Genomic DNA, 19,907 nt, shown 5'->3' with positions numbered 1-19,907 from the left:
TAACGCTGGGACGGCGTGCATCTGTTCACGCCGCCGCTGCCCTCTTTTTATTAAACAGCAATATAAAAACAGCGCGGGTCAGCCCTTCTCCGCCGCTGAGGCAGCGCTCGGCGTCACAGCGTCAGAGCGCAGGTATACTATGAGCGTAGCATCAAATCAATGCCCGGACCAAGGCCTCCGCGCAGTTTTTCATCAATATGTATATTTTGGTCTTGACCCTACTCCACCTGCCTCCACAGCCACGTTTTTTCCTACTTCTTTTCAAGGACAGCGCTTTTTCTCACCTTGCGCTCCACCTGAAGTCATTTTCCCGAGGCGTGCAGAGAGCTGACACAGCACTTTCACATGTAGAGGGAACATTTGCATTCTTTCTCTCTGTTAGACCTCCTTTCACTCGCCGTCCAGCAGTTTGCACGGCTCCGCTCTCTCTCCTCTAAATCACTGTGCACCTCGGTCCACCGGCTTCACGTTACGACGTGCCCTTTCTTTATGAAACGCTTTTCGCACGTATAGACGCCAAAAGGCCAGACGTCGCTGGAAAAGGTGTTTGCGGTCATCCGATGTGGCTTTATCAAGATGACACTGATTTAAAGTCCATCTGTGCATCAATGTCAGAGTGATTTTCTTTTTTTTTTTTTTTTTTTAAATGTTTGGATGTCTGCGCCGGATATGTCAAACAATGGCTCATCCAAGGGTCCACGAGTGGCTCCTCCGGCCGGAGACGACACCCTGCAGATGAATATTTACTCGAGACTCCACCTCGCAGCTGTTCCCTGCTCCAGAAACATTGTGTTACTGTCAGATTTGATCAAACATATTGGCTCCAAGATGGAGCTGAAGTGGCCGCAGATGTGTCTCGGCCCTGAGCAAAGATGTTTACAGTTAACAGCAACTTTCTCTGAAAACCTGTATGTGTGCACACCCATATGCACATGTACATTTCCAGAGTAATGACTGAGATTGTTTTTAATTGGTTGAAAAATTGGAATTAAATGTGGTTTAGTGGATTTTCAGTTTTCAGTAAAAAAAAAAAAAAAAAACGTGCGTTCAGTGTATCTATGTAAATTCCCTGTCAGTGTGTGTGTGTGTGTGTGTGTGTTTACGTGTGTGGCTCTCTGCGGCTTGCATCCTGTCCAGGACGCACCCCGCCTTCGCCCACAGTTATCTGGGATCTGTTCCAACACCCTGCTCCCCTCGCTCTGATGAAGCAGTGTAGAGGATGGATATAACCATAAATAAAGAGTAAAACTCTTAAAAAGTGACACATACTTAAAATATCAATTAAATTGTGATCTTTAGATAAAATTTAATTTTATGTGATGCCATTAAAACTCTGTATATCTTGTATTAGAGCTGCTAACCACTTATCTGTGCGTTTTATAACTGCTTCATATATTGTTGCACACAACACTGATAACTTTAAACACTTTGTTTTTTGTCCTCCTATCCACAGCTGGTGCTGGAGGCCCATAATGTCCCAGAACTTTCCGCGGGGGTCAACTGCACCTTCGAGGACCTCGCCGAGATGAACGGACTGGTGGAGGGGAACCGGATCAAGTGCTCGTCCCCTGCCGAGAAGGAAATGCCCCGCATCATCGTGGATAAAGGTGAGAAGCTGCAAAGCGACGCTCCGGGAACGAGACACACAGCCTTGAAGTGTGTGTCGGCGTTGAGACGTCTGCCTCAAGACAGTGTGGAAAACTGCACCGTCGAGAGAAGTGCGACTGATAATATTAGCAAAGCTGAACACACACACACACACACACACCTGTTGAAACTAAACACACCTCCGTGCAGCCATTGATGTGGATGACTTCCCTTCAGTCAGAAGCTCTCTAGTCCTAAGGCGATGAGGGAATTTTTGTTTTCGCTCTGCCATCAGTAACTCAGCGGGCCTCGCAGCGCAGCCTCAGGACATGTTTAGTAATTGAATGAACGCGAGTTATTAGTCAGCGCCGGGATTTATTTACCCCCCTTTCCTCGGTGTGTTCGCGCTCCAGAGACAGTCGAGAGACCCCAGTTGACCCCAAAACAAAAAGGAGGAAGCCGAGTCGATTTATCAGTGACATTTAGCCTGGAGATTACATGTTTCCCCACAGTCAATGTCACCATTTTTAAAATATTTTTTCACACGCAAAGAAGGTTTTTTTTTTGTTTTTCCCCCTCAAGCTCCTCAGCCCCAGTCTCTCAGGTTGGCTAAGTGTAATAAAACAAAGTTAGTCTGCAGGTAACCGATCCGTGTTTTCATGCTGACACATTCCAGTTGTCATACTTTGAAAGGAAACAGTTACATAATTTAGGATTTTTTTTCCATTTAAAACTTAAATTTGTGTTCTCAAAAAAAAAAAAAAAAATATTGGTTTCAGCTGTTGTTCTCAAGACTTGAAGGAAAAATTCCCATTGGGGAAAAGGTGTACTTTTCCACCCACACACTTTCAAAGCCACTGTCTGAGATAAAATATTTAAAAGACTTACTTTTGCCCATGCAGATCTGGGAGAGTCACACCCACAGACACTATCAAGAAGAAAACACGTGAACCTATTAGAGTGAAGTGATCCACACACATGTACAGATGTACAGCTGACAGGGAGCCCGAGGGGTCTTCAGGGAATTAAAAAACATGTGTTTAATGTTTACCCTGTCAGGCACATGTAAAGCTTGTAAAGTCAGCCAAACACGGGCGTGTAAATAAATATATTCACACACAAATAAAACCTTCCTCCCTGTCTTCTCCCCCCCCCCCCCCCCCTCACCAACAAACATCTGTGGATTTTCTGTTTTAGGAAAATATTTCATGCATTTAAATGTTTCTTCTTCGATTTTTCTTTTTTTTTTTTTTTAGCTGCACTCATTAGTCTGAGCCTGGCGGAAAGCGGTAAAAGTGGATGGAGTGAGGAGAGAGGGAGGGAGAGATAGCGTTAGCAGGCTTCAAGGTAACATTTAGGTGGCCTAATTAGGACAGATCCGTTGTCAGCGGTGCTTTACTGTGATTGATGAACGATTCCTTCTTTGTTGGAGAGATGGGGAGAGACGCAGGGGAGAAGAGGGAGTCGCAGTGTGGAAGGAAGTGAGGAGACCTGGGTATGGAGACAGGAGGGGAAAGAAAAAGAAAGAGGGAGAGGGAGGGAGGGCGGGCGAGTGACAAAGAGAGGTATATAGGTACGGGAAGGAGAGAGCAGTTAGATGTGTGGATGTGCTGTTGAATTATACATGAACTCCTTCATTAGTGCCAGACAAAAGGACACAGCAAATACAGATGAGGCGCAAGCTCCTTTACACACACACACACACACACACATACACACACACACAGCTTCCGTTTCATCTTCCTCTCCCTTTACCTTGTCAAAGACACTCTCAAAGACTTTTCTGGGCGAATATTGTCCATCCCAAGGGAATTGTGTGTGTGCACCAACTTTTGTCGGCAGGAATAGGGAGACTTAACCCAACAAAGCTTTTTTACTCTCTCTCTCTCTCTCTCTCTCTCTCTATGCTCCCTCTCCCACCGCAACAAGCTGATCACCTGTGGCTCCGAGCGCCGCCATTATCTTTTCTTCACAGGAAAATCTGATGTGACTCGGCGCCGAGAAGGGATATTTTGTGCAACGGGATGAAATGATAATCATCCCAGCCAGATTCCTCTAAAAGTGTCTACCTTCTCCTAAGTGTCATTACCATTTGAATGCGGTTTTGTTTTTCTGTTTAGTTTCAAGGCTTGAATGAGCCTGTCAATAAATATTTTCTGAAACAAAGACTCCTTTTTAAATGTTTTTTTATTTATTTATTCTGCCTTGCCATGGGGAGATCAGACTATTTATTCTTACCGTTGTCTATTTTTTTGCAGGTGACCACCAGATCGTGCAGCTCTATCTCAAGTCCAAGGAGACAGGCCTGGCATTTGCAAATACCAGTTTTGTTTTCTACAACTGCAGTGTGCATAAATCGTAAGTTTTGTGCGATTCAAAAAAATGCACCTCATTCAAAGTACACAACAGGGTGTAATTAACTTATTTATGAGCACAATTTTAAAAGCCAAAGAGGAAATAAAATTACCAGATGGGGCAAAGCGTGCGATACTTCCTTTGACACATGAAGGTCGAACTCAGTAGATACTTTTTCATAATTACCTCCTTCTTATTGATTAAAAACAGACAAATTCTGTTTTCAAGATTTAATGTCATACATTAGTAAATAGGCACATTAATATTTTGTCCTCGTGTTTTTTTTTTTTTTACTCAGAATATGTGAAACACTGTTTATTTTTGTTTTTCAGATGTCTGTCATGCGTGAGCAGTCCCTATCAGTGCCACTGGTGCAAATACAGGCATGACTGTACCCACGATCCTCGCACCTGCTCCTTCCAGGAGGGCCGAGTCAAGAAGCCCGAGGTGAGTTGCAGGGTCGCTGTCTCAGACGCGTTAACACGATACATGTGGGACTTGTGGAGGAATTAAAATCAGAATGTTCCGAGGTGGAATGGTCGAAAAGAAAGTCTGCTGATTACTGTGAGGAGAGCATTGATACGCTTTTTACAGCATTGCAGGGATCGTAGAAATGCCTGCCGGTGGGCCCATGTGAAATAAAGCCGACGTTTAGTATCAGCACCTCGATCTGTTGTTAAACTGCAGCCCATCATGACAAAATGCACAATCCTTACAGTTTTATATGCAGCCCAGCTCCAGCCAGCCTGACTGCGCCGTGCCAGCTAAGTTATAAAACATGGTGAAATAAATTGAGAGGGAATGTTTGGCTGTGTGACACTAATAGCTATCATTCTGGGTTTTTTACATGGAAAAAGAGTTAAGTTGAAAGGACCGAGACACCTTTCAGCTGTAGAGCTTCCATCTGGCATGAGTCTCTTGGCATGTCTCGCTCTTGACTGCACATCAAAGGGCAGTGGAAGCTAATAAAACTGAGTCATTTCCACTTGCCCATCCCTATTCCCTGTGACAGCTTAGTCCGTGTGAATTATCAATACCATTGGCAGCCATTTCTATTCCCGCCGAAGCGGAGCCCGCTGTAATTAGGCTGCTCTTCTGCAGAGGACGCGTAGCTCACTGGACGGGCTGCATTCAGCAGATGCCTCTGATCCAGCCACTCCCTGTCCGGTGAGGGAGGCCGCACGCTGATTTAGAGTCGCTGCAACAATAGTCGCCTTTCCAGTGACGCGAGGGCTCAGTCATGTGTTTTTCGACTTCTTAACATCTTCATTTCCATTTGGATATGTATATATTTACAGTGCGGTTGTCTTCCTGCTTGCACACTGCCAATTGACTGTGGCTTCCAGGGGGAGGGGTTTACAGGGAGTTAGTGCCCTGTTAATCCTAGCCTGAGGTGAGCTATGATGAAGATCAGTGGTGCTCATGTCTGGGTTGGCAGACGCCGCGCGACGGGCAGGGACAGGCTTAGCCAGATTGCCTCCTTTGATGAGCAGTCTGCTCTCAATTGTGTTATTCCACCCGTGTTTCCCCCGAGCCGTTCAACCTGCACGGGCGATATTATTTTCTCTTTCTCCCGTTTCCATTATCCTTTTGAACCGTCGGCTTAGTTAAGACCGAGCGCGAGTCTTTGCAGGTTTACTTTTCCAATTAGCCGAGGCGCTGGTGGTCAATATTGACGCCGGATAATAATGTGTGATTCCCCTCCTATTGTGCTGCCGACTAAAAGAAAACCAAATATAAAGCACGGAGGATTTAGCATTAGCACATTAATGACATCCCTTTTTTTTTTTGACATGTTGTTTCGGAGAAGGCAGGTGTTTTGCAGGCTTAATGACTTTTAATTTGCTTTTAATTAACCCTTCAAATCCAGGGTCGCGTACCCACTGCCAGATTTTCACTTGTTATTTTGAATTATTAATTCAGACCCCCAAACATGCAAGCGTAAGAACATGCGCACACAGAGTGATCCATTATACCAATCCGAAATTTCAGGAAAGGCAACAAGTCAACTTTGCTCTGTGAAAGAGGGGAAACCTCAACTGCTGCAGATTTTTTTTTTTTTTTTTGTGTGTGTATTATTACAATTAAAGGATTTCAGGCGGCAATCTGAATAATCCTTCAACTCTATGCTAATGATTGAGGCCGAGCAAATCTCCCCGACTGGTTGAGCTTGTTGTTAGTATGCATTGCAGCATGGAGTTAAAGCCCAGCCCGAGCGTATACCGGGCGTCTTTTTATCCATGCCAGCGACGATATGGGCACGCGGATCAGACGCTCGCCTGCTGGCACATTAACCAAGGCCACGTCCCTGTTTGCCCTCCACACTTCTCAAGGTCTCAGCTGTTCAGATGATGCCTCGCTGACAAAGAACACGCGCGCCGCCTAATTTAGTTACACTGAAGAAGAAGCCAGTGGGTTTTCCCGGCTGCTGCTCTTGAACTGATTACAATACGAATAGGCTGTGCTTGTTTACCTGCTAAACAGGGTTTGTTTACCTGCATATTTAACTGTTTTTCAGGCTGAATCCTCTCACATATAGTCCCACTTAAAGAAAGTGGTGAAACTGTAAACACTTCCTGTCTGATGAAAGCCACGGGAGGATATCTCCCTTTCTTCTCCCTCGTCTGCAACGCAGCATGTTAATATCCTGAGCTGCTGCCAAACCTTTTCCCTAATATATTCAACTCCAAGGGAGCTACTGAACATACCCCACCTAAATGTTACTGAGCACGTATCACCACCTCCCGGCATCTACTGTATCGTCGCATCATATCCGTCACGTCTGCGTTGTGCAATCGCTGTCTCGGAGTTTATTTACCGGGAACTTATTGATCAAGTGATCAGGATAATTTCATTAAGGAAGCTAAATGCCAACAGTAATAGCAGTGAGCTGCCGATATGAGACAGAAATGGGAGAGCGGGGTGGTTTGATTCAGAGGAAAATCAATGTCATGTGAAGGTATTGACCGTTGAGGAGTCAGCGGAGTATCTGTGGACCAAAGAGAGCATGGAAATGGATATGTAAAAAAAATCAGGAATGAGGGCACTTTCAGCAAAGTTTAAAAGAAATAACAAAAGAAGGTACTAAAAGGGGGAGATTAAAGAGTGGAGATTAAAAACTCCAAAATACAGAAATGAAAGGAGGCCCAATGGAGCCAGAACCAGATGATCAAACAGGCTTTCAGCAAACCTCCCAGGTCAGGTACTTTTATTTGGTTTTAACAATTATGCACCTCGTCTTTTAACATCACAGATTACACATTCACTACTTTTTTTTTTTTTTTTAGCATAGTTGTACTTTCACACCTCTTACCTGTGCTACCATGGATTAAAACATCTCAACACAAACTTTTAACTTGAAATGAAGCGATTTGGAGAATATCTTCACAGCGTCGCTTCTCACTGGAAAAATTAATAGTTTGACTGTTTCCGTGTTCTTCGATCTCAGTATTTGTCTCTTTGAGGAGACTGCTTTAATAATAGCCAAGAGAATTAATACCTTAAAGCTATTTGAGAAGCCCAGGGAGGCAGTAGTCACCATGCGCTCAACCTCATCTATCTGAGAGTGAAAGATATTTATTCAACATGTAAGTTGAGGAATTTCTGATGGGTGATGCTCAGCTGGGGAAGGAGTCTGCCAGCAGAGTGTGTGTGCCAGAGGCACTGTTAGATCTGATAAGGCGAGTTCAGGGAGCTCTTGGTAACCCGAAGGTGTGTGTATTTGAGTGTTTGTGCAGGAAACTTAAGATCCCCCTTAATCTTCACACCTTACACTGCTATAATTACGGGCCTTTTCTCTCTCTCTCGCGCCCCTGCCCTCCCCCTCCGCTACCTCCTCAGCTTCAAACTACGCCAAGGGCTTTTAGATTCACAGTTCCCGTTCTGCTTCCTACTCCCTGTCACTTTCCCTATCTCCACCCTTCACACCTCCCACCAGCCTCTAATTATCAGATCTAAGTAGGTTTCTCAAGAAGAAAGGGACTCGCAAAGAGGAGGGGAAAGAGAGGCGGTGAGAGAGGGTTGATAAGAGAAATGAGAAGGGTCAGCGAGCCAGATAGGAGGAGCGAGGCCGGCTGCATTGAGCGGGATATAAATGAAGGAAGGATGACTGAGAATCAGAGGTAAGGTCAGGGGAAACAACGAATCAGTGATGGAGAGAGGAAGAAGGATAGGTAATTATATAGAGAACAAAAAGGGAGACACCAGGTTGGTTTTTCGGCAGTCACCGTTCATTATGTGCATATGATGAGTCATGCTATTGACAGCTCTCTCTTTCTAGTGCTTTTGTGCAGTTCCTCCTCGGTTGCATGACTGTTTTAGACTCTCTGAACCTCACAGCTTCAAACAGGCTCACACAAACACAAAAACATGTGTACAGTTCAGGCTAGCTCCCTCCACATCAAAAATGTAGTTTGTCGGCTCTTTGTGCAGCTGTCAGATCAGTTATTGCTTTATTCAGACGGTGAAAAAAGAAATATTTCACCTCTACGGGCTACAGGCTTCCTCCTCAACTTTTATCTGGTCATGTAAATATCTTTCTCTGCTTGAGCTGAACTGAAATATTGTGCGATTACAAAGAAAGCAGCAAAAAACTGTTGCCAAAATAATGAATTTCACATTGAGTCCATGATTCGCTCAAACAATAAGATGTCATGTTCTTTCCAGGCAGCAGGGGAGTTCAAGTATCTCTGGGTTTTATTTACAAGTGATGAACCAAAGGACCGCGTTCGCAGTAATTCAGACCACTGCGGTGAAGAGGGAGCTGAGCTTTTAAAGCAAAGCTCTTTGTTTACCGGTCAGTCTACATCGTGGTCATGAACTTCGGGTCACAGCAGAAAGAATGAGATCTCAAGCAGCTGAAATGAGTTTTCTCCAAGGGGGGGGGGGGGGGGGGGGGGGGGGGGGGGTCAGGCGTCGGTGTTCATGATGGCGCGTAGAGCTGGGAAGGAAGGCTGAAAGTCCAGCCGCTGCGTTGAGAGGAGGCGGTTCAAGGCATTAATTAGGATGCCCTCCGGTGACTTTCCATTAGACGTTTACCAGACAAGTTGAGCTGAGAGAAGACAGTGTTGGTCTGAGGAAGATGGATGGATGGATGGATGGATGGATTGCAGATTCACAGATTCAGAATCCCTTTGTTACACCTATTATTGTTTGGAGTAAAGCAGCCAGCAGCATAGAGCAAGGCGGAGCCACGCTTTGGATTTTTGAGTGTATGTTTTTGGGGGTTTATCCATCACATGCATTTTTATGAGGACGTCCGCATGAATCCACGAAGCCGCGTGGCTTATGCAGATGTATTGGAGTGTGAATATACGTTCGCTGGGGGTTGGGATGGAGTGGAATGACAATAAATGCACTGACGTCAACTTAAACGTGAACATAAATTTCAACAGTGTCAAGCGGCGTCGCTGCCAACGCCATCAGCGTCTCCGGCCAACTGGGGGATATACATGTGTGTTTGTCCAAACCAATAAAAGCCTACTTGGCCTCAGGAAGAGCTGGCAGTGATCACAGTGTGCTATACAAGTGTGTCTGAGTGTGTATGTGTACACACAAATAGAAAAATCAGAGATAAGTAGGAGACAAAACACAGGCTGACACCAACATACACACACTCACCGAGTTGTAAATTCACTTCCTCATCATGGTTTTTTTTTTTTTCGCTGATGCTGAAGCAGTAATGAAGGCAGCTTTTTGGGGGGAAAAGTGTTTTCAATTCAGGTTTTTTCCATCTAAAAATGAGGAGAATCAAGGTTTTATCGATTTTGGACTCTGAATAAGGAGTGGAGGTTTGTGTTTTTTTGCAGATCAGTGTGTCTAGCTGCGTTAATGTGTATGTGTAGCAGCATTTATTACTGCCCCAGGGAACTCGGTGTGTTTACAGTTATATGAAAAAAAAACAAACAAACTGAGTTTTGAATGCAGAAAGACAACTTTTAGAGCGAGACTGAGGACCAGTGTGAGGTTAGATTAAAAGTTCCCATTAGACACGCATTGGTTCCAGTTGAAATTAATGCAAGTTAATGTAATCCCCCAGTAGGCATAAAGACACATTGCATGTTTGTGTGTGTATGGGTCTGTAATGGTGGGGGTAGTCGGCTTTAAAATTAAAAGGCTGACGACTCCGGCTGGTGAGTTTCATTAAACCTGTAGGTCTGCATGTGTTTGTGTCAGTGTCGGTGTGTTTATGTGTGACAGGAATAGATTAAAAAGATTACTCGACTCTTCAGGGACGGGTGTTTGGAGACCGGCTGTTGATAAATTTCTTTTCTGATGTCAGAGATAATTGTGGAAGGTGTTCAGTGCATGGTGCGAGTGTATGTGTGTGTATGTGTGTGTGGTCTGCAGCATTTACAATTTGCATGTTTAGATTCTCCATCTCCATGGACGTTTTGTCGTAAAGATAGATTATGCAATAGATGATGTTTGTTTATGGCATTTATTTCATACTGTGAGGACATTTGTAGGCCGCAGATCTATTGTTGTGTTTGCATCCGAACGTGTGGGGGGATGCTGTGTGCAAAAACTGAAATATGCATTTATCCCTTCGCGTGCAATAAAATATTTCGCTGTAATTCAAACACTCCAACTGCAACATTGCTGCAGACACACACATCCTTTTACCGCTTGATTATGTGTATGTAAAATCCCCTGTCCTCGTATCTCTATGACATTATCAAAGTGGATCTGTGTCTTTAGGATTCAGCCTAAGTCGCGGCGTTAAGTCATACTCCAGTGCTTTCCATGCTTTCATTTCCACAAACCAGATCAAATTTATTGTCCCTATTGTTCAAGTGTATTAACTGGAAGAGATGTGATTAAAATGGATTGCATCTCTCTTTGCTCTCCCACTCATTTTCATTCTCCAAACATGACCCTTCGTTCTTAGGAAAATGAGATTTGGAAGAGCAAACACGCCCGCGCCACCTCCACTTCCCTCTCCTCCACCGCTGAACCCACTCACCCCGTGTGTCATTTATCTATAATGACTTTGTGAATAGTGTCACGGAGCGTTCCCCACTCTCTCACCACGCCGCTATCCAGTCACTCACTCACTCAGCCTAACCCAATCAAGTGGCTTTTAATGAACTTCAAACAAGTGTTATCGCCAAGTTCAACGTGCGCCATGCTTCATTCCCCCAAGCTCCATCCATGCGGGGGCTCACCTTATCTGCTCCCCTTCCTTTCACCCTCTTTCCTCCTCTCTCTTTGACATGCTAAAGCTCCTCCTGTCACATATGCCTAATGGTACTTTTTCTTCCCTCTCTCTCAGTTCCTCTCTGCTTTTGTTGTTCCTCCTCTCTCATTTTCTTTTTTTTTTTTGCCGTCCCTCTAACCACCACTCATTTTTGCAAAGTATTTCTAAAAGTGCTGCTCTCTATTTACTATCCTCGATCACCTTTTGCTTCCACCGTCGCTCGCATTTCTTTTCTCATTTCTCCTCCGATTGCTTTATTTTCCCGGTTCGTCTCCTCCCTCGTTTTCCCTCACCTGCTCTCCTCTTTCCTCTCTCAGGCGAGTCGTAGGTGCTCTATATTTAGCCAGCCGCTCACACCTGAATTGATTGGCCGTTAATTTTAGTTCCTGTGATCCGTTGTCTCCGTTTGCTCTCCCGCTTTCTTCGTCACTCATCCCTCTAACTGGCGGAAACTGGCGGGTCCATCTGTGGTATCTCCTCTCCATTTAAAAAAAAAAAAAAAAGATAGCAATCCTCCCTCAAGGGGCTTTACAATCTGCACAGCATATAGTACCCTCTGTCCACCAACTGCAGATTTGGACAAGAATCCCCATCCTCCTCCTCCCCAACCGTCCATCGCCAAAAAAAAAAAAAAAAAAAAAAAAGCAACCAAACATGGAAATTCAGGCTCGGGGCTCATTTCATCCCCGTGTAAGAGCCTGACTCACTGTGTCATTAATGCTCCCCTCCTGTGGATAATGACTCTGGAGTACCCATCCAGCTTTGCTCATTGAATGTTAGGCAGGTCCCGGCACCGCCCGACCAAAAAAGATACAACCAATCTCAACAGAAAACATCACAATTAAAATGAGCTGAGCAGTGAAAAATGCTTGAAGTGGGCTTGTCATTCAATTAAACAAAAGGGCTGTGAAGTGCTGTCAAACGGTTTGTTGCCTGTTGAGATACATGATGAGTGTGTTGATGTGTCTGAGTTTGTAATGCTCTGTGTATCAATCAGGCTTTAAGGCTTGACGAACAGCACAGAATAAAGATTTCAGGCTGGATTTTGCAGTCCATAACCGACTCACCTGACTCGCCACAGTTATAGCCGAGAGCTGCGCGAAGCATGTGCGTCATTCACGATTCGAAATCTGGTTTGACATAACATTTGTACGCGGTACTATCAATTCATTGACCTATCTCTAATGGTATTCATTGTGAGCTTTAAAAAAAAAAAACATGTGAGAAAAGGCTTTAATGATTTCATATGCGTCTGTCAGTGAACAAGCACACAGACATTCATCACGGGTTACATTTAAATGTTGATTCAGAACTAATTAGTAGGGGGGAAAAAAAAGCTCTTTTCTGAGCATATTTTAAAGATGAGATATCTAAATCGCTCGTGGGCAATTAACTCTTTTTCCTCAAATGGCAACATGAGAGACTAATACTGTTAAAGAATGCTGATTCTTCTTCAGTGCATAGTAATTCTGCTGTATTTAAACATGTCAGTCATGAAAGCAGTGTGTTGCATGGTTTTGATAAGCTACTTTTACTGCACAGCATCAATCAACTCCTTGTGTTTTTTGTGTGTTCTGTCTGATAACGTTTAATCTTAAATATTTTTTGATCATTCATCACAGGACAGCTTGATTTAAGTGGTCCTTTATAGTTGTTTATGTTCAGCACATGAAAAGACAAATGTCGATTTAATAAGTGCAGTGTGTAAAAGAAATGGACCCACTAACCTTTATTTTTCTCGTGTCTTTTCAAGGGCTGTCCGCAGTTGTTGCCTGCAGAGGGGATACTGGTGCCGGTCAACGTGGTGAAGCCCATCACCCTCCGAGCGAAAAACCTGCCGCAGCCTCAGTCCGGCCAGAGAGGCTACGAGTGTCTGCTGACCATCCAGGGCAACGAGCACCGGGTTCCCGCCCTGCGCTTCAACAGCTCCTCTGTGCAGTGTCAAAACACCTCGGTGAGGACGCAGTGTGTGTGTGTGTGTGTGTGGGAGTTTTTAATGACTCATCTTCTGCGATGTATCATTATTGACCACCACTCACCGACACACCAACACAATCTCTATAAACACTCCCCATTTCTATAAAGTTCCCCCATAAAAACGCCTGTACGATTTTTTTTTTTTTTTCTATCTTTTTAACACTCGGGCAGCCACACACACTGATTTTAGCTGCAGGATTTTTTTGGTCCTCTTGCAAGATAGTGGTGAGATGAGATAAGAGCTTAACTTTGTCTCTCCTCTATAGCCGTCCCTGCGATGATGCTTCGTTCTCCGACTAGAGAAGGCATTGACAGCAATGAAAGACGAGCATGAAAAAGGCTTTGTGCTGGTCTTGATGCTAATCGTCTGTTGATACAATAACATCCCATCTTCTTGTCTATCTTCATCTTTGTGTGTGTGTGTGTGTCTGTGTGTGAGTTGTCTGGGGGATTTGCGTCCATAATCATAGTACGTTCCAAATATTGTACTTTGATTGAGCAGTGAAGGAGGGAAACTGTAATTTGGCGGAAAATTATGATTCTCGCACCAGCCCTCAGTGCTGCTCGTGTTACAGAACCAAATGAGAAATAATCTCATCTTTTAATGCTCCGCGGTGTGTGTAGAGTTCTCTGTGAATTCGGTGTGTGTTTCTGGGTTTTCACGATGTTCATATCCACCTGTTGATGAAGCGTTTTTGCATTCAGAGGAGTGTTTTGATACCAGAGGCTTTTAGGCTCTGAAATAATAGACAGTTTAAAGACTTTCTCTCTCTGGTATTCTCTTTCTTGTCTCTCTTCTACTCTGCGGTTGCCATGGCGACAGTATTTCTATGATGGGATGGAGATGAGCAGTCTTCCCGTGGAGCTGACCGTCATCTGGAACGGAGATTTCAGCATCGACAACCCCGCCCATAACAAAGGTGAGCATGCATGGAAGCACGACAATGTTTATATTCATACACACACACGCTCGCACGCGCCCTCACATACACACACACACACACACACACACGCTCGTCATGAATCCATATCAGCTCCTGTCATAGTTCTCACAGTGTCCTAAGAAAGCACACTTGCATGCTTAGTCAACACTACAAACTGTCACTTAAACTCACGCATAGCAACACACACTGGGAAGCTGCCGCCTCCCTATTGATGCCCTTGGAGCCCGTCTCCATGGTAACAGGCGGGTGGTGCGCCGAGGTGCAGCATCCATCCCCCTGATGTTGCCATGTAGAGTGGGTAACTTTAACACATCCTCTCTCACGCGTCCCTGGTGTGGCTCTCGGTCCTCTCCCCCTCTCTCCTGCTGGATATCTGTCTCCCCTCCCGGCTCTTTCCAACTCTCCGAATCGAATTTATTTTCCTTTTAAGCATGAATTTGTTTTTGGTGTTTTTTTTTACTTACGCACCCGCTCTCCACACCTCCCTGGGAGGCTGGCGTTTTATCAGTCTCAGTCGCCGCTGCGCTCCTGGTATTTCATTTTTAATGTCCTTAACTGGTGCATTGATCTCAGAGGAGCATCACTGGCAAGACACGCTGAACAAATATCAGAAAAAAAAAATGCATGTTTACATGCAAAATGAGTAACACTATTAGTGAGTGCGATTTATGAAACACTTTGTCCTTGAAGTTGAGAAAGTTGTTAGAGTATGAGAGTATTTGGAAAGCATAGACGAGGTATATTTCCACTTTCAATTTTTTTTTCTTCTTTCCAACTCTTCACCTCGTCATTATATATGTGAACTGACAGTCCAGTCCTGAATTTTTAATCAGACAGGATTCGGCTGCTGAGCTTCATTCGGTTTGGCCAGTGGCGATCCACCACTGTAAGTGATTCACGCTGGGACAGGAAAACAGCAGCATGCTGGGGGTTGTAGTCCTCTGACAGGAAAACAGCTCATTTTAACCAAAGGCGATGGAGTCGGGCATGAGAAGTGTATTGTTAAAATGTGGATTATACGCCAGAATGACACCGTGCTGTAAGGCAAAGTTTTGTGAAGGGCTTGTGTGTGTGTGTGTGTGTGTGTGTGTGTGTGTGCATCTGACTCTAGTGCAGTCGACAAAACATACCCCTGAGCTCGAGTGTCGAATCAAAGAAGCAACAAAAGTAGGAAAGAGAGAGAGCGAGGGGGGATCCTTGAACTCAAGACTCCTCTGCCCTCCCACTACCTCGGCTGGGCTGTGGAAGGAAGCGGCCGCAAGGGCATTTTTTTTTTTTTTGATGGGCAGATCACACACATCGAATGGCAATTAAAAAGGAAAATGGCTGGTCTGTTGCCATGGAGACGATATGTTAAATGTGTAGTGGGTGATGAGAGGCGAGGGGCACCAGTGCAGGCGGCAGGAGTCTACGAAGACAGTGATAGATGCAGCGATAATGAGAAAAGGGACAATGCATGTCTTTCTCCATCTTTACTTCGTCTGCTGAGCAACTTTTCGCAATCACAGTGACTTATTTTGATGAACCATTTTGATGTCTTAAGTTTTTATTTTTCTTGCTTCGATCTCAAAATATACTTTCTTTTGCAGATTTTGCCATTTGTGAGAAGAAAAAAAAATGTTAGCTTCTCCTCACTTTATCCTGTGCTGCTTGTTACTTGGATAACCTCAGCCCGTGTTTCTTTCCTCTCTCCGGCACAGTGCATCTTTATAAGTGCGACGCCCAGCGTGGGAGCTGCGGATTGTGCCTGAAAGCGAACCCGCTGTACGGCTGCGTGTGGTGCAAAGGAGAAAATCGCTGCACGCTCAAGCAGCACTGCCCTCACCCAGAGAACCAGTGGCTGGAGCACAACGGCATCAACAGCAAGTGCACCAACCCAACGATCACAAAGGTGAGACATCAGTGTCACATGGCGAGACGGGCAATCACACACACACACACACCCTTTGGAAAAATTCGAGACCATCTCCTAACAAAAGCCTAACCTGAAGACAGAACTATCGGGGAGAGAGAAAGACAAATTATCCTCAGTCTTGTTTGCTATCAATCAAATGCACTGATGTTCATGCAAGCCCAACATTTAACCCAGCATGCTCCACAAACTGTCCTGACCTGTGAGAGACGCAGAGACCAGACAGAAGTGATGAGGGTCAGCGAGATGAGGGCCAACAGGCCGAGGAGGAAAGATGGATGGAAAGCCACCCAGATGAAGGGAGAGCACGATGGATTGGGTTTACATGAAAGAGAGGTGGTGATGGATGAGCGGATGGAGCCAGAATAGAGTCACACGAGGCTGAAGGCGTGGAGAAAGACCTCACTTTACCTCGAGTGCTGCGGCTTCGGTGATGGATATGAAGGTCCAGTCTGCATCCTTTTCCTGGGGACGAGCGTCAGAAGCCAGTGGCGACAGACTTGGGATGAAAGGATGAAGCCAAGCATGGATTAAAAAAAAAAGCCATCAAGCGGGATCCCCTGTTGTTCTGGAGAGTGATGAGTATGGACAGAGAGTGGGAAGACAGATACTGAAACAGAATCCCTTCTCTGCTCCATCATCCTGCAGAGACCGGAGTATGCAGAACTGTCTGACCAAGTGAAGGCTCACCCAGAGCAGCCGTCAGGAAGAGGCATAGCAGGTTAACCTGATAGACAGCGGAGTTTTTCTTTAAGTGAGGGGTAAATATGACAGAGAAAAGTTTAAAACTTCCAAAACTATAAACCCAACGTTCTGGACTCTCTTGTTCTCTTTCATATCCCAAATTATTTTGAGTGTTCTCAGCCCGGCGAGGCGGTGGGAGGCCGGCGATATTTAGTTCCTCCCGCCGCTTATGAAAGGACCTGGATCAGTCAGTAGCACTCCATCACTCCCCCTCTCCAGTGTTTGTCTTCACCCGGAGCGGTGGATTTATGCTGCGAGATGTGCCTGTATTTCTCCCAGCAGCCCCGCGGCCGCGGCGCCGACATATTGCAGCCTTCTCACGTCCCCCATAAAAACTGTCAGCGGGGTGAGGAGTGAGGACTTTCCCCAAGACAACCCCGGCCCTAATGCATTCTAATATGCTTCATTATAATGACATCTCCCATCAACAATATGAGAGGGAAAGACTCGCACAGAAAGATGAAAAGAGAGTATAGGAGAGAGAAAGAGGAGAGAGGGAGAGAGAGAGAGAGAGAGAGAGAGAAGTGATTAAGTGTTTTCCTCTACCCAACCGTCAATTATCTTGTCAAAGTCACAAATCTAATCAACGCCTCATTGCGCCTCACCCTCTCCTCTCCTCTCCTCTCGCCATCTTGCACTCGTTTGCTTCTTGCTGCTCTTTCGCGACTCCTCTCTGATTCCTTCCTCTCCACACTCTGTATTTGCTTATAAACAGAGAGCCACTAGGCATTGTGGGCAATCTTTCTTTAATTGCATGTATTGTAGCCCAGTTCCCAGAAGGCTTCCTCTTCCTTTTTTTTTTTTTTTTTTTTCATTAAGATATCAACAGGGAGCCTTATTAATCACACACTCAGAACCGAACGATAGCGATATCTCCCTCATGACAGTCGCACGGCTCTGGTCGTGTCCGACCCGGCTCCAGACCGACTGCTCTCGCTCAAGCCGAGTCACTTCGGTTTGTTTTCCAGCTTCCCTTTGATGAACAGTCCTCAGGTTCGGACCGTTTGATGCAGTTGTGGCAGCAGCGTACAGGATGTGGAATAATAACACAAAGCAGCTTTCGGCTGCGGCGTAAAAGCGCACGCACTCACTCAGCACTCCACCTGCGAGAACCGCAGGGAGTCGCACTGCCAGCTACAGACTGAGCACAGAAAACAGCGAGAGCCTCCATTAAATCTGGACTCCCCTCTGCAGCGTGCAGCCTTGAGGATCTGCGTTTGGCAGAGACAGATAGGAAGAGACTATTCCATGTCCGTTTGTAGCATCTATCCATCCCCCCGGTGATTTATACACACACACGCGCGCACACACACACACGCTCACTGGCCAGAACGTAATTGTGTGAGTACAGTGTTGACGGATGCTGGAACCACCTCATCAACAATAAGAGATGTTACTGATAAATCAAAGCGCACAGTGATTACTGCAAGGATGTCACCCAATGCCAGGTTTTAAGTTAATCTTATATATTGGATTGCCGGGACTTTCAGCAGACACACAATTGAGAAATGACAGACCCTTGACCCTGAATCTCCACCCTTCAGTTTCCACTGGAGTTGTTATTTGTGGATTATCGTCCTCCCCATATTTCACAGTTACATAATGCGTGAAAACAATCACTTGCCACTAATCCCCAAGGACTTTGAAACTACAGAGACCTGACAGATGGCTATCACTCTTTTTCTACCGCACCCAGGGCGTGTGCAGTGCTTTTGAACCAGGTCAATGCAGCAGTTTCCCGAGCCAGTTCTCTACCTTCTAGCATTCCATTAACATTTAGGAAGCCTGAGCTTTGCCTGAATCGCTTATTAATTACTATTTCGCCACTACTACGTATCCATAATTCTTCCTAACACTTTATATTTTATGCCATCGCCTTTACTTATTTATAACTTAACACCGCGCTGTTGATGCTCTTACACTTTGAAATGATTGGCATCTTTTTTTTTTCTCCATTTTCACAAATTGAAAAAGAAGCTTGCTGTTTGAAATAACTGCTGGTTACAGCTGAGGGAACATCAAATATGACAGACATATGTCATTTATTAAAGCATACATCTTATATTTCCTCAGACATTTAAATTCTGATGTCTGTTTCTATCCTGCATAACAGATCACCCCTCTGCGAGGTCCCAGGGAGGGCGGCACCCTCGTGACCATCCGGGGTGAGAACCTGGGGCTGGACTTCCGGGAGATCCAGGGCAACGTGAAGGTGGCTGAAGTGGTCTGCACCCCCATACGAGAGGGCTACATCCCCGCTGAACAGTAAGTGACGTTCACACGTGCGTGACCGATTATAAGACACCGATCACACTCAGTAATAAATAACATTTTCCCTCACTCAGTTACAGTCAGTTGATGGCGGCTATTAATATCCCGTATAGTGGCAGTTAGAGGCAGTAATGATCTTTGCTGCAGTAATTTACCATTTCATCGAACAAAATGTACAAAGTATCTACAAATACACTCTGTCTTTTTTCCTTTTCCTCTCACAACACTTGAACCATATGGAGAAGTCACAGAGTTTGATCAGGGAAGCTCATTTATTCAGTGTGAGATGAGAGGGCGAACCACTGCACCACTGCGGGGATCCGTTACTTCTGCATGCAGATGAAATTTAATTTGAACGATGTTTGAAGTAGATTAAAGAAAACCGAAATAATTGAAAGGCGCAGCCCTGCTTGTTGTGTCGGTGCGCCGCAGTGGACAAGAGAGCGGGATTCGTGCCTTTGTAATTTGCGGCACACACTCCCTCCAGCACACACACACACGTCTAATAATCATTCGAGAAAGTTCAGAAGGTTACGTCTAGTTGACATTTGAGTTTAATCCCGTGCTTTAGCGCCTTACAGGTGCCGCCTGTCAAATTATTTGAAACTAGTTTAAAGTTGGCTTATCGACAGGCCCAGCGCTTCTTCGGCTAAAGAAAGAAAGTTGTGTGCCAGCACTTTCCGAGCGAACGCTGACCCAGCAGGAGCGGCAGCAGCATTTGAGGTCACATGTAAAAGGATAGACACTCTTCTTCTTTTCCCCTTATTCCTCCCACAAGTTGGCCGCGCTCCGGAGGCGAAGCCGCGGCCAAACAATGCATTATTTTATCGAGGTTTGAACACCGATGCACAAATTCTATGGACGCAAACTGGTTTCCTTGGAAGTTTGTTACTGGGCAGTTTTTTTCATGTTACTGACT

The 19,907-nt window shown here is 45.2% G+C and overlaps 1 protein-coding gene across 2 annotated transcripts in view; it reads left to right on the top strand.

Moving 5' to 3' along the window:
- plxna4 (plexin A4) overlaps positions 1 to 19,907 on the top strand; it is a 203,057-nt gene that overhangs the window by 144,692 nt on the left and 38,458 nt on the right. For both annotated transcript variants that reach the window (XM_030113595.1, XM_030113596.1), the window contains exons 7-13: positions 1,454 to 1,607; positions 3,846 to 3,945; positions 4,275 to 4,389; positions 12,894 to 13,094; positions 13,941 to 14,037; positions 15,762 to 15,952; positions 18,831 to 18,982. In XM_030113595.1, coding sequence (XP_029969455.1) covers positions 1,454 to 1,607; positions 3,846 to 3,945; positions 4,275 to 4,389; positions 12,894 to 13,094; positions 13,941 to 14,037; positions 15,762 to 15,952; positions 18,831 to 18,982 — 1,010 coding nt within the window. The remainder of the gene's footprint in view (positions 1 to 1,453; positions 1,608 to 3,845; positions 3,946 to 4,274; positions 4,390 to 12,893; positions 13,095 to 13,940; positions 14,038 to 15,761; positions 15,953 to 18,830; positions 18,983 to 19,907) is intronic.

Source organism: Salarias fasciatus, chromosome 17 (genome assembly GCF_902148845.1).
Source record: "Salarias fasciatus chromosome 17, fSalaFa1.1, whole genome shotgun sequence".
NCBI lineage: Eukaryota > Metazoa > Chordata > Actinopteri > Blenniiformes > Blenniidae > Salarias > Salarias fasciatus.
This window is presented reverse-complemented; position numbering and strand designations above follow the sequence as displayed.